General features: G+C 34.2%; 2 protein-coding genes and 1 pseudogene across 2 annotated transcripts; 1 reads left to right on the top strand and 2 right to left on the bottom strand.

The window, feature by feature from the left end:
- The first annotated feature begins 229 nt into the window (after positions 1–229).
- On the top strand, positions 230–2289 carry LOC145584262 (heat shock cognate 70 kDa protein-like). Its single transcript, XM_081641143.1, has 2 exons — positions 230–446; positions 848–2289. The coding sequence occupies exons 1-2, from the start codon at positions 230–232 to the stop codon at positions 2287–2289; spliced, it is 1659 nt and encodes a 552-aa protein (XP_081497269.1).
- Positions 2290–3973: 1684 nt separating this feature from the next.
- LOC145584261 (uncharacterized) lies at positions 3974–11468 on the bottom strand (annotated as a pseudogene).
- Positions 11469–11762: 294 nt separating this feature from the next.
- Positions 11763–14783, bottom strand: LOC145584259 (heat shock 70 kDa protein 18-like). Its single transcript, XM_081641142.1, has 3 exons — positions 14775–14783; positions 14446–14674; positions 11763–13577 (listed from the first exon to the last, which is right to left on the bottom strand). Exons 1-3 carry the CDS (start codon positions 14781–14783, stop codon positions 11914–11916), a joined length of 1902 nt encoding a protein of 633 aa, XP_081497268.1. The 3' UTR covers positions 11763–11913.

Raw genomic sequence — 14783 nt, 5'->3', positions numbered from 1 at the left:
TTTGTCAATTGTCATAGTTCAGTTTTGCTTGTTTGTTTGTTAGTAACTGCTTAGTTAGGGTTTAGAGTATTTAATTTCTTATTTTGCCAAAAGTTTAATTTTTACACTTAAATTCAGCATAATTTTGCAATGCTAACATCCTACTGTAAATTGGCGACTATAAATTTTATTCAACAATATTCTCCCCTTTTATTTTGTGTAGTTGCTGGTTTCGCAGCTGTCTTGATAAATGGGAGAAAAGGTAGGAGAATGGCCAGTGATTGGGATCGATCTTGGTACAACTTACTCTTGTGTTGCTGTTTGGCATCACGATCGTGTTGAAATCATAACAAATGATCAGGGTAACCGTACCACACCATCTTGGGTTGCTTTCAATGACTCAGAACGCCTAATTGGTGAAGCTGCCCGGAATCAAGCCTCGGTGAACGCCTCGAATACTATCTTTGGTTGATCCTTATTTCTCTTTTCCTGCTTATAATGTTTACTAATACAAGTATTTGGTTATGATTAAGTGTAAGGACTTGGTGATGAGCTTAAATAGATTACAAAATGTATGAGCAAACACGCATGCTCATCGTTGTATAAATAAGTATTGATACACGAATATCAGATGCTCTATCTAACAATATTCTGGTAGATATTGTCTTATTAAACTTTGTTTTCTTTTATTATTCATGTGCTGCAAATTTTGGTAGATATGAATTTTTTTTAAAAATTTCTGTCCTATTGAGTATGGGATTGTATAATTCTTTTTTTTTTTTTGAAACAAGGATTTTATAATTCTTTAGATACTTCTTTTTAATACCCTTTTAAGTTTTAACAAAATTTTGGACATGATCAATGGCAGATGCAAAGAGGCTTATGGGTAGGAGATTCAGCGACGATACTGTACAAAACGACATGGGATTGTGGCCATTTAAGGTGAAACCTGGTACTTGTGCAGGAAAAGAAGATAAGCCAATGATTGTCGTCAACTATAAGGGTGAGGAGAAAACATTCACTCCTGAGGAGGTATCTGCAGCGGTGCTAATGAAGATGAAAGATATTGCTAAGGCTTTCCTAGGAGCACCAGTCAAGAATGCTGTTATCACTGTCCCTGCTTACTTTAATGATGCTCAGCGTCAGGCTACTAAAGATGCTGGTACCATTGCAGGGCTGAATGTTGTTCGTATTATCAACGAGCCAACTGCTGCTGCCATGGCTTATGGTCTTGACAAAAAGGACACTTGTAGCAGTGCCAATGCCAAAAATGTCTTAATATTTGACCTTGGTGGTGGCACATTTGATGTTTCCTTGGTTGCTATTAAGAAGGGTGAAATTAAAGTCAAAGCGGTAAATGGAGACACTCATCTTGGCGGAGGAGACTTCGATAACAGAATGGTAAGTGATCTTGTGGAGGAGTTCAGGAAGAAACACAAAAAAGATATCAGTGATAATCCTAGGGCACTTGGAAGATTGAGAGCTGCTTCTGAGAGAGCAAAAAGGCAACTTTCCTCAACTACCCAAACATCTGTTGTAGTTGATTGTCTTTTTGATGGAATTGATTTTATGTCAACTATAACTCGTGCACGTTTTGAGAAGCTGAATTTGGATTTGTTTCAAAAGTGTGTTGAAATTGTTGAGAATTGCTTAATTGATGCCAATGTGAAAAGGCATGAGGTTCATGATGTGGTCCTTGTCGGTGGATCAACTCGAATAGCTAAGGTTCAGCAGTTGTTGCAAACCTTCTTTGACGGAAAGGAGCTCTGCCAAAGCGTGAACCCAGATGAGGCTGTTGCTTATGGTGCAGCTGTCCATGCTGCTGTGTTGAGTGGGGTGGGTAAAAGTAATAAGGATATCGTTCTTGTGGATGTCACGCCTTTATCAATTGGTCTTAGTAATTTTGATGGGGATATGGTTGTTCAGTTTCCAAGGAATACAACCATTCCTGTGAAGAAATTTTCGATCTGGAAAACTGCAACTGACTATGAAACAAGTACAAAATTTACAATTTATGAGGGTGAGAGATCCATTGCCAAAGACAACAATTTCTTGGGCGAGTTCCGTATGTCAGGTTATCCTTCTGCACCCAAAGGTGCCATAAAGTTTGATGTCTGCTGTGATATTGATGTTGATGGCATTCTTACTGTATCAGCAGTGGAAACAAGCACAGGAATCAATAACCAAATCACCATCCTCGATCACCAGGGGCGGCTTTCAAAGGAGGACATAGAGAGGATGACAGGAGAGGCTGAAGAATACAAGGCTCAAGAGGAGGAGTACTGGGAAGATAAAGAAAGTTGTAACTGAGGTTGTATGTCACTAAGAAGATCAACGATGCATACATTTTAATTGCTGGAAGGGGTTCTGATGTTATCAACTCTTATAAGTTTGAGAAAGTGGAAGATTCGGAAAGAATGGCAAGGCTTTATATTCCAGTTTTAAGTGGATTTGTATGTTTGGATATCCAAGTGTCAGTTGTTTACCAACTTCTGACTATTTTGCTTGACAGCATTACTTGATTTTTCAGGTAGAATATTGTTATCTGTCATTTCAACTTCCGACTATTTTGCTTGACAACATTACTTGGGTCTCCTTAGTATGCTGTTATCTCACTTTCCTATTGCTTGGTGTCATACGTCGAATTTGATAGAAATTTTACAAATTTTGAGCTTTAATTGCTAGTTCAGTCAGGTTACTCTGCTTTAATAATTACATTAAATTATATTTAGGACCATGTTAGGCTTGCTGGCCAAAGTTGACCTGCAATTGTTGATTCAATTATTGTTTCCATTTTCAACTTATCACTAGAATTCCTATGCAAAGTGCAGTAATCAATTAATTTAGCCCTAACCAAAATCTCTGCAGGTAATGATAGTTCTTTGTACATCAAAATGACATTTTCTTCTTCATGACTAGAGTTTAGCACTGCATTGCATTTCTTGCTTCTCTGACCCTTTAATTACCTTGATTAGTACTGTTTTAAGTTGATCAGGTATCCTATGAAATAATAGAACATGAAATGGTAGATAAAGTCAGACCATTTTTGGCATTGATGACTACCAACTTGTTATGCAGTTATGCTTGCACCAGGCCTTAATAAATGAAATATGTCGAACTGACTGTTCCTTGAATCACATTACCTGTAGAATTTTTAGTTTAGTTAGTTTGACATTGGATAGTGTTAAACCAAGCAGATTACGCACTTATTAAAGCATTTAGCACTTCACAATAGTTTGATAGGCACAAGCAAATAAATATTGTTTTGATTGTTAATCCTTATTTGGCTGTTTGAACAGGGGCTTAGCTATGTAAAATGCTATTCTATTAATAAAATGAGAGTACAAAGATCGTAATTTATTAAAGTAAAAAAATATTATAATATAACTCACAAATAAAGAACTCACGGTGGAGTGATGATATTTTAGGAGAGTTTTCTAGATTTTGCTTGAATAATGTTGCAAGTTGACTATATTCTAGAAAAATCAAGAGTATTGTTTTAGCAGGCATGTTTGTTTATGATTGGCCAAAGAAAGAAGAGCTTACTTGGGGACGAAGGTCCTTGAAACAATTGAACCTTGTGGAAATGATATATATAAGAGTGACTGTCAAGACCTCAAGCAGCAGATCCTTGCCATGACTTGGGGTTATTGAGCACAAGAAATTAGAGAGAACAAGGAGCTTGATAATAGAGAATTAGGCATTTCCCAAAAAAAAGTAATAATAATAATAAGTTCAAAAAACAATATAGAGAAGTAAAGTTCTACTCCCTCTGGTTCGAAATGACAAAAGACAAAGGGAGTATTTCAAATTTGTTTAGAGTGAATGTATATAAGAGTGCTTCTTTAATTTCTCAAACTTGCTTGAAATATTGAAGAAAATTTAACTATTAAACAATAACAAAGGATGTAATTAAAAAATCCTTGAATTTGAGACTTTGCTATTTAATTGCTACTTTTTTTATTCTTCGAATCAAAACATTACTCGAAAATTAAACTTCTACATGGTTATGTTGAAATAAACATTATAATATTCATCCCTCATTTCCAATAATGGTTCAAGAATATAACTCCTTCTCAACCCTTTAGCCACAAAGCTGATAGGGCTGTACTTCTTGAGACCTTCGTTCCACACAAAGCTCACTGCATCCCTAAATGAAGGATCTGAAGTCCCATTTTCGCAACTTAACTTCAAACTTAAATCAGTTTTGGAGCTACTATCACCATACACAAAGCAACCTTCTTTGGTTTTCAAAGATACCGTTCCAACTCTGCCATTCAACCCTTTCTCTATTAAAAATTCAGCAGATTGCTTATTATGAGTTGCCCCTGTAATAGTGAGTACTTTGTCTACCCCTTGATGAGCGACCACCAAGCCTGGAAGATCAAAAGGCTCTAACATGACCACCTTACCAATAAGACTTGTTGATCCCGTACTTTTTATCTGACTCAGAGATGGGTCTGTCAAGATGAGTCTAAATGTAGACTGAACATAAGAATCATTCATAGCTTGATGAGTCCTAACATTGTCAATGCTTGGTTATATTTCGAGACGAAGAATGTCGTGTTTCCATTCTCTTTAGCGAAATAAACCAGATGGGAATTATAGTCAGCTGGAATAGGGGTTATCCAGTCTGAAATAGATTTCGCTGATCTTGTTTGAATGTCATAGTCACCATTTGATAGACCCACCAACAAGTAAGGTCCATATAAAATTGCTTGAAGTGAGGCATACTCAGGACGATCATCTGAAATGTCATTGAAAACTATTAGTCAAAACAAACTAATCCATTTCCTTTTCCTTTGATATGTGAATACGCATAAGAACAATTTTCTTAACAGATCAGTTTTCATACTTAGAGTCTAGTTTTGATCAGTATTATAAATACGGCTTAAAACACATTCTCATATTTTCACCTTTAATTATTATTCAAAAGTACGAAAGATATGGTTTTGCAGGACGGAAAAAAATGTTGTACATGCAGAAAGAGGACGCATGTTAAAAGCTTAATTATATGTAAAGAATTACCTTTAAGAAACTATGTTCTAAGTATTAGCGGAAACTCCAGTATAATTTCATCGCCATTGACCCAACTCTTAGATATGTTTAGAAAACTACATGGCCAACAGAAGAAAACATTTGAGCAGGAAATAAAAAGTATGTTTCCCTTTCTTTGATGTACTCCATTAAAAAGTCAGTCTCCCCTTTCTTTGATGTAATTCATGATTTTGCATTATCTAATATAATGATCAGTAATGATAAAGGGTATAACATAATTAGACCTGGACTTGGCAAAGGCAAATTGTTTCCATTGAGTGAGGCTTTTGAACAACTCGATGATGTCCATGAAGGTATCCGCAAATTTAGAGTAGCTATCTTTGAAGCCTGAATAATGGAATCTGAATTAGAATGTCTTTCATAGTGCTAAGAAGTTGATACAACATAGTGTTGAATTTTTTTTTTTTTTTTTTTCAGAATATGATGATACCTTTTTTGCAGAAACTGTGAGTTTTACTTTGAGGCTTTGATTCAAGGAAGTAACATCATCAACAACTTGGATTAGGGAGATTTGTGCAGCAGTCCAATCGAGTGAGCTAGGTATGTACTGAATAACATAGAGCCCAGGTACATTCGTCGTCTCCTTTAAGTATATGGAATCTCCTAACTTAGAGAATGACTCAATTCCTACGCAAAAGATGGGCACAAAGAAAATCACATTAGTTAACCCTTTTGTAAAAAAATTCACAATGAAAGCACTTTAAAAGTTCGTACCTGTTCCATAGCAGCACCAGAAAGAATTGAACTGATCACCCCAACCGTGCAAACTTTTTCCTTTGGAAACTCCATGCCCTAGAGGAAGCATATAGATCATGACACCAGGCTCGGTTCCTTTTTGAATACCCAACACACCATTTGTGAGTGCTCGTTCATAGTAATCTGCATACATCACTTGTTTGGTCCATCTAAACAGATTACGCGAAACCTAAAAATCAAATTCCCAGAGAGAATTTTAGAAAGACTAGCATTGAATTGATTAAAGCATTGAGTTGCTACTGATGTCCACAAAAAGCTAAAGAGCACTGTATTACACAAAGAATACCTTTAGCATATTATAAGTTGTACAAGACTCTTCATTCTCAACGTTTAAGATGTCACCTAACCTCATTGGGTCTTGCCTGGTGGTAAGGACAAATACTACTAATAAGAAATCACCATTTTATGAATAAGCAATTATTATGAATATGCAATTATTAAAGAAAGACAAAGGGATAGCACGTGTACCAGGCCTCATTATATGAAGTTCCCCAGCTGCATAACTGTGGGTAGAGTTTACAACATCCAAAAAAAATGTCCCCATTTCCTAAATGATCAAAAAATTATTGATATTAGAAACGAGCATTGCCAATAAATATATCATGCTCTATGCTCAATGGAAAGCAAACCTTTCCTTATAAGATATCTAGTAACTAAGTATAGCAACCAACTGCAATGCACGTAGCCACTAACCTTGTATAGTTCATCACCGGTAATTTCATACCGATTTTGAGCCCCAACAACAATCGGAATATGAGTATTTGAATGAAAACCAGAGAGATCATCAGCCTACACAACAAAAAATAGGAACAGTGGTGTGAGCAATCTATTCAATAGATAAATGCACACAAGATAGAGAAAACCTCTAACAACTTATTTAGTACCTTCATTGCAAGTAATCCTAAAGAGCATGGTTTATCAAACAGATGAGCCAGCAATAAGTGCTTCTGATCATCCTGTAAACAACCCGAAAAAGTTAAAGAGTTAAGATCCGAGCAGCAACGAGTGAAGAAATGGATTGTAGAACTTCACAACAACTTTAAATCTGTAATATACAAACGTTATGAGAAACCAACTTTCAATAATTAAATTATCTTACTTAAAATTAAATTATCTTAGCTTAACATTTGTATCCTTCTCACTCTTTGTAAGGAGTATATGTCAGCCACAACAAATAATCAACAAATTATAGTCGAAGCAAAATTATAAGGCACATTATTGTTCTAATAAGAACGCTCCTTAATAAACATCAAAAACCATGTTAAGCTTAATTTTGCTTTATGTTTTCTCTTTTAGTAATAACTTGTGCAAAAAAAATCAAAAATAACCAACCGTGACGGTGTATAGCTTGTAAAGGACATCATTCATGCCACCGGTCTCTTCATTTTGTGCATCATAATGCCGTTCAATAGTGTACTGCTTTACTACATTTTGAACCCGAAGGTAAAAGTAATTGGCCATCGACGTGACCATCTGTAGGGCTTGAGTGTTATTAGCAAAGTTGTATTGATCCAAGAGCCCTGCCATAACCTGTCAATGATATAAACAATTATCTACCGTTAGGAGGGATTAAATGAAAGAATTTATATCATCTTATAAATCTATAAGAACATGCAATCCGTACCTTGTGAATAGTGTAGTACGGTGCCCAAACGTATTGCAAAGCTTCATATCTGTCAAAGAATTCAGTTGGAAATGCCGAAAGATATCCTGTTTTCATTGCATCTTGACACTCCTTAAGGGCAGACACTAATGCACCCATATTTGCTCTAATAGTCTCATTATGAGTGCTTGCCCACATATGCGCAGACGCGCAGTTGCACTCAAGTAATGACCTTCACTATGAATATCAAAAATTAAGATATAATGGCCTAAAAATTTCAAAAACAATCTAAAATGTAAATAAATATTATATGACAAATTTGCTTTATTTTGTAAGTAATTGTTCATGGATTAGTAGTGAGCCCATTTGTCAAATTTAAAATCCAAAGGGCCCTAGATTAGGAGTTCAATTCACTTCACCCTTTTTTTTTTAGCTCCCATGTTATATTTTTTTTGTAATACTCCGTAACTTGATTTGGAATAATGGCAATTTGGCAAACTGCTTACATGACAAATAATTTATATTGTTAATCATGATTGAAAGGTATGTAACACCCCCTAATACTCATCCGAAAATTTCATCAAATTTTAATAAATGCACTGTTTAATAAATTATTTATTTATTTAATATATAAAAATAAAAATAAAAATAAATAAAAAAACTTTAGATAAAGACATTTATCATATAGTCTTTCTAACAAGTTTTCAAGGTAAATGGTTAAGCTTTATGCATATTTTAAATGGAGTATGTGGCTATTTCATTTGGCAAATATTTTACGCAGTATAATAAGAGTTTTGATAGGGAAGTGAACCTGAAAGTAAAGTTATTTGGCAAATATTTTACGCAGTATAATAAGAGTTTTGATAGGGAAGTGAACCTGAAAGTAAAGTTATTTCGAAGTAAGTTTTGTTTGATACTGTTAAGTATGGAACTTATTTATAATATTTCAACTCGATTATATAGAATGTGGTAAAACTTAATAAGGGTCATAATTTCATAAAGCACTCGTTAAAATAACCGTTTCATATTGTAAATGGAGAAACAGGAAATTCGCCTTGTCTTTTGTTTTGCCGGGTCCATAAAATGTCCCCAGATGATTAGTAACGAAATTACTATTATAAACTCATGATTAATGATATGATAATATGATATATATACATTACCCTTTATAATAATTAAATTCTTCCATTCCTCCACATCATTCAGTTATTTACATAACCATTATTAAATTAAAAAAGGTGACGTAACTTTCATGGACATTCATAAAAGAAACGTGACTATTAATTCCGTACAAAGAAAATACTAGTACTAGTATATGATAATATTATAACATGTTCAAATTACTCTGTGCTCACACTGTCAAACACACACATTCATCACTCAAAATTGGTAAATCGAATCATTGTCATTAATGACTATACCACTTCAGTAAAAACAACTTATCATACATATAATGAATAACAGATTCCAAAAACATATAATTAATAACAGATTCCAAATGAACAAGATGAAGATAATATGAAATCATATACTGACCTACGAAATGGCCTCGAAGCTCGCTATTAGGTGCTTCCCAACCACCATAAGGAGTTCCTGGTGTAGGCAAACCAGCAGTTTTTCTGAAACTCCATACCAAGCTATCGACATTCAACAGCAACAAATACTCCAAATTCGTTTGTTGTGCTCTCCCATAAAACGATTGAGGGTCTAATCTCACATTATGAAGTGGAATTTCGTTAAGAAAATTACGGAAAATTCCCTGTTTCTCATGGTGAGAAACAAAATTTGTTTCTCATGAGGGCATTTTCGTGAATAAATCAACAACTTTTTCAATATTGTGGGCTCCACAGTTGAATAAAGTTGTTGATTTATTCACAAAAATGCCCCCATGAGAAACGAATTCGTTTCTCACGGTGAGAAACTAGGGCTTCCTCGAAAATTACCCTTTAAATTATGTTTAGAGTACTTAATTTTCTTATACAAAACATTCCAATTAAATTCATCTTCTTGCCTCAATAATAATTTCCTAGGAATCAAATTAGACCACGCAACTTCATCAGTTGGGGTTAAATGATTATGATCATGATGATCATGAGACATAATTTCTCGCTTCCAAGTCTCATTTTTTGATGTTAAAAATTCATATCTTAAAGTTTTTGTTGATAAATTGGTGATAGAATTACCACACTGCTTTACGGAGCTAAAGCTAAACCCAGGTAACAAAATCAAGAAACAAGCTAATAAAAAGTGATTTTTTAACAAAAAAACCCATTTTTTAAAAAATCAAAATCAAAACTAAGATATTGAATTTCAAAATGAGATACCCAGCTGTTTATTTATATAAAAAGATTTGAACTTTAATTGAATAAAAACAAAATATGACGACAAATTCAAGCCAAAATCCAAAGAACAGTCACCCAATTGGGATAATTGCAGTCCCGTGAAAGCTAAGAATGATTTCTTGTGAAGAATTATAAGAAAAAATAAAAATGGGAAGAAAAACAAGAGCAGTGGTGTAGAGAAGAGAGAAAAAGAATCACGGATCACTGTTACTTTTTGATTAACTAAAGTAATTTTTCAGTAGAATGTTACAATACATCACATTATTTGGTATTTATAGTATAACCAACTGATTACATTACAGTAGTGTTATTAGTTAATTTATCTTATCCTTTTATCTAATTTATCTACTAACTTAATGAGTATATGATGACATGTAAAATAGGGAAATGCTATCTATATCTATAAAAAAAAAAAAAAAAAAATTATATATAAAAAAAAATTATATGATGGATAACATGGATTTTTAAAATGTTTATTCTATTTTTTAAAAATATATGTATCTTGAAGATAAAATAAGTACAAATCATTTTAATGGATAAATACATAATTTTATTTATTTATTTATTTATTTTTTTTTATAGATGACACTATTTTATCTCATTTCTTTCATAATTCTTTCTGTGAAAATTTATCTACATTGATTTAAAATATCTTAGATATTGGTATATTAGTTAGGAAAATGATATTTTCTTAATATCTTAATTGATAGTGTTAATTTTATTGTACAGAGTAGATAGACTCAAGATGAAATAAACTCACCCAATATTTAAAGTAGAGTAAGAGAGTGAAAAGATGGAGCTTAATAGAGTTAGCCCGAGAGATTGTAAACATACATTCTGTATACTTTTGGTTCAATATCAAGAATACTTTGGTACTCTTAAATAGAGCTACGAGTTAGCACGAGAGATTATAAACATACGTCCAATATACTTTTTGTTCAATGTCAAGGGTACTTTGGTACTTTTAAATAGTATTACTAAATTCAAACTTGAAGCTTACTAGCATTATTATTGTATCGTTGTGTCTCTTCCCTCAATCATGCACCACTGAAGTTGACATCCTAGAAATATCACAATCTTCTTCTCTCTTTGCTTGAAAGAAATGATTTCTTAAATTCCTATCTAATGGCAAGTTTTACTTTTTAGTTTTTACCCCTTTAGATCGAGATTGATAAAATAAATAAAGTAATGTGTTTATTGAATGTCAATGCTTCGTATATACGTAGTAGTTGAAGATGAGCTCGAAAGAAATGACCGGAAGATTCTAGAAATTCCTCACTCATTATTGATCCATAATATTCTATTCACGAGCAATGTATTCTAGATGCTTTCAATTTCAATTATTCTCCGGAATATTTAAATAGATAATTTTAGAGAAAATATGGCTTGATTTTCCCGAAAACTCCTAAAATGTGCACAAATACTCCATCAAAATAATAGGTCTACTAAATTTGGAGCACACCCAATATTTGATACGGAGTAATAATTTCCTCAATTAATAGTTAAGCTAGTCGTATAAAAAAATTCCGCAAACAAGGAGTATGAATCGTGTGATGATTTAGCTTTAACCAAATAATGAGCTCTAATAGTTAAAACTTTTCTTCAAAAGTGATTAAATTTTAACATACTAATATTTTTTTGATCATTAAGCAGCATAATAGAAATGCATCTTTAAAAAGGTAGGAAAAAGCAGCAATGACGACTTACCATCTATTTAATTGCCCTTTCATCTTATTTTCACTCTTAGCTTTGATTGTTTCACAGTAAAGTGTACTCAAATATAGCAGTGTAATGCTTTAGGGGCTGCTGCCTGCTGGGCTGTGAAAATTCAAGCCAAGTTGTAAGAATACAGCATATCTGCCTGAATGTGATGAAGGAAATTGATCTTAATTCCATAGCAATTATTTATAATAAGACACGTAAGAATGTGTTTTATTATACAAATATAAGCTTTTATTTATTTTTAGGCATATGAGATTGTATGTTTCATATCAATCTGTCTGATTGGGTAAGGTGTTAAAATATTAATTCTACAAGCTCCTGGTAGTAGCTTAAATTCGGAAATGGGTGTTAAAAGTCTTGTTTTAAACGCAGGAAAATAATTCTAGCCTAGGAAACTGGCATACTGCCTTGTTCAGCCACTAAATTATAAGTTTGCAATTTGCATTACAAAAACTAGTTATGAAGGGACATCTTTGAAGCAAAATGTCCGCAAATACTTTCTAGCTCCACCAATTGTTCCTCGAACTCAGTAACCTCAGCAGTATCAGCATTTAACTCCAGCCATTGCAATGTTTGGTCAATGGCTTCTTTCATCTTCTTCTTCTCCTTTGCTCCAATCTTGATATTCCCATGGTTTTGCAATGCGCTCCATATATTACTGGCATAGTACTCTAACGTATTCTTAGCTTGAACCATTTTTCTACGCTTCTCATCTTGAGCTTTGTACATTTCCGCTTCTGTAACCATCCTCTGTATCTCCTCCTCTGAAAGCCGTCCATGGTGATTGATAATTGTAATCTGATTTCTCTTTCCAGTACTCAGCTCTTCTGCTGACACGTTCAAGATGCCATCCACATCTATTTCGAAGCAGACATTGAACTTAGTGTCGCCTTTGGGAGCAGGAGGAAAACCAGAAAGCTTAAATTCTCCTAGGAAATTATTGTCCTGTGTTAGGGGTCTCTCACCTTCATATACAGGGAATGGAGCAACAGTCTGATTATCATCCACAGTTACAAATCTCTTATTCTTTTTCACTGGGATGGTAGTATTTCTTGGAATTACAACGGACATATAGGAACCATCTACCCATATACCAAGCGATAATGGGGTAATGTCTACAAGAACTAAATCTTTAGTACTACTACCAACACCACTTAAGGCAGCAGCATGTACAGCAGCACCATAGGCAACAGCCTCGTCAGGGTTAATGCTTTTGGAGAGTTGCTTTCCATCAAAGAAATCCTGCAGCAGCTGTTGAACCTTAGGAATTCGGGTTGAGCTACCAACAAGGACAACATCATGAACATCATGCTTTTCCATCCCTGCATCTTCTAAACACTCTTTGACGGTGTCCACGCAATTCTTAAACAAATCCATATTCAGCATCTCAAACCGTGCACGAGTTACTGTTGATGTAAAATCAATGTTGTCAAAAAGAGAATCAATTTCAACTGTGGTTTGGAAATTCGAGGAAAGTACCCTCTTAGCTCTCTCTGAAGCAACCCTCAGTTTTCCAAGAGCTCTGGCATTCTTACTAATGTCTTTCTTGTGCTTCTTTTTAAACTCGTCCACAAAATGACTCACTAGTCTTATGTCAAAGTCACCTCCACCAAGGTGAGTGTCTCCACTTACTGCTTTGACATTGAATTCACCTTTTTCAATGGATACCAAGGAAACATCAAATGTTCTACCACCGAGATCAAACACTAAAATGTTCTTTTTGCCGGCATTGCTGCTTGTACTGTCTGTGTCAAGACCATAAGCCATGGCAGCAGCTGTTGGCTCGTTGATGATACGAACAACATTAAGCCCAGCAATAGTCCCAGCATCCTTGGTTGCCTGACGTTGGGAATCACTGAAGTATGCAGGTACAGTAACAATAGCATTTTTTACAGTGCTGCCAAGAAAAGCCTCAGCAATATCTTTCATCTTCATAAGGGTCATCGAAGAAATTTGCTCCGGAGTAAATTTCTTCTGCTCACAATTGTAAGTGACCTCAAACACAGGCTTATCTTCTTGGCATGAGTCAGGGTCTGCAATAATCTTAAATGGCCAGAACTTCAAGTCTTTTTGTACCGTTTCGTCACTGAATCGTCGACCTATTGGCCTCTTTGCCTCTGTGATCAATTAGCACATAAAGTGGGAAGTTAATTTACAAGAGCCAAAACATGGCTGTATACTACAAGTCTACAACAAGTCAACAAGCACAAAATCTACAACAAGCACAGAATCAGTACAATATTTTGCTGTAAAAAAGTAACAAAATTGACAAGAAAAATGTTTTAAGGTATCCACAAAACTTATAAATAAAAAAACAAGTAAAATGTTCTAAGTTACCCACAAAATTAAAGGTAGTTGCTTGAGTCCTAGTATATGAATTACCCACAAAATCGATGATATCAAGCAATGATTGATAATTTTGATTAATTGTTTCATAGTTTTGATTTTATGTTGTCTTTAGGACAAAATTATGTGTTACAGAGTTGTCTAAATGTGGCTGAAGTACCCTTCTATATATCTAGAGCATATTAATAGGTGATTGAATTTATTTTTGTACAATATATTAGTATAGCAAATTACCATCCCAAAGCTATATACTCCGTATATACTTACTACAACTCTAATGATAAAACAAGAATTGGAGTATAGCTTATTTTAATGTAATCAATATCACATCTCTAACTGATGTGATCATTCACCTTTAATAGATCCGTCTTAAAAAAAAATAAAAATAAAAAATCTTTTATAGATCCATTAATAGAATAGAATATAATAATGTGACGAGCTCTATATATTTAATTTAATTTCATGGTCTAATTTAAAAACCTACCATTCAAATCATCTAACAAAAATAAAACTGTTAAGTCTGTTTTTATAAATTATAATCAGAAGAACATAAAAAAGCCAAGTGAAACAAAAACAACTAAAAAGCAATAACTAAGTACGAGTGAACTTTAAATTGTACGAGTAGAAATGAAATCAAACCAAAGATGGTGTTGGAGGGATTCCTGGTAGCTTGGTTGAGTGCAGCTTCACCAATGAAGCGCTCCGAGTCGTTAAACGCAACCCAAGACGGGGTGGTTCGGTTACCCTGGTCATTGGTAATAATCTCTACACGATTATGCCGCCAAACTGCTACACAAGAGTAGGTTGTCCCGAGATCGATTCCTATCACCAAACCATATTTTTCCAAACCGTAAACCAAACCAAACCGCTAAAATGCGGTTTGGTCTGGTTTGATTACGGTCCAGACCAAACTGTGTACAGCCCTAGCAAAGAGGGTACTAATGTTTCAAAAGTTGCAAAAAGGACACCGAACCCAT

The sequence above is a fragment of the Chenopodium album genome, chromosome 16 (genome assembly GCF_948465745.1).
Source record: "Chenopodium album chromosome 16, dcCheAlbu1.1, whole genome shotgun sequence".
NCBI lineage: Eukaryota > Viridiplantae > Streptophyta > Magnoliopsida > Caryophyllales > Amaranthaceae > Chenopodium > Chenopodium album.
Note: the sequence above shows the minus strand (reverse complement) of the source record. Positions and strands in the feature narration are given on the sequence as shown.

Coding starts and splice junctions, on each gene's coding strand:
- LOC145584259 (XM_081641142.1), bottom strand. Junction 13,578..14,445: donor TCCCTCCAACACCATCTTTG/GTTTGATTTCAT, acceptor AATTGATCACAG/AGGCAAAGAGGCCAATAGGT.
- LOC145584262 (XM_081641143.1), top strand. CDS start 230: ATGGGAGAAAAGGTAGGAGAATGGCCAGTGATTGGGATCGATCTTGGT. Junction 447..847: donor CGCCTCGAATACTATCTTTG/GTTGATCCTTAT, acceptor GATCAATGGCAG/ATGCAAAGAGGCTTATGGGT.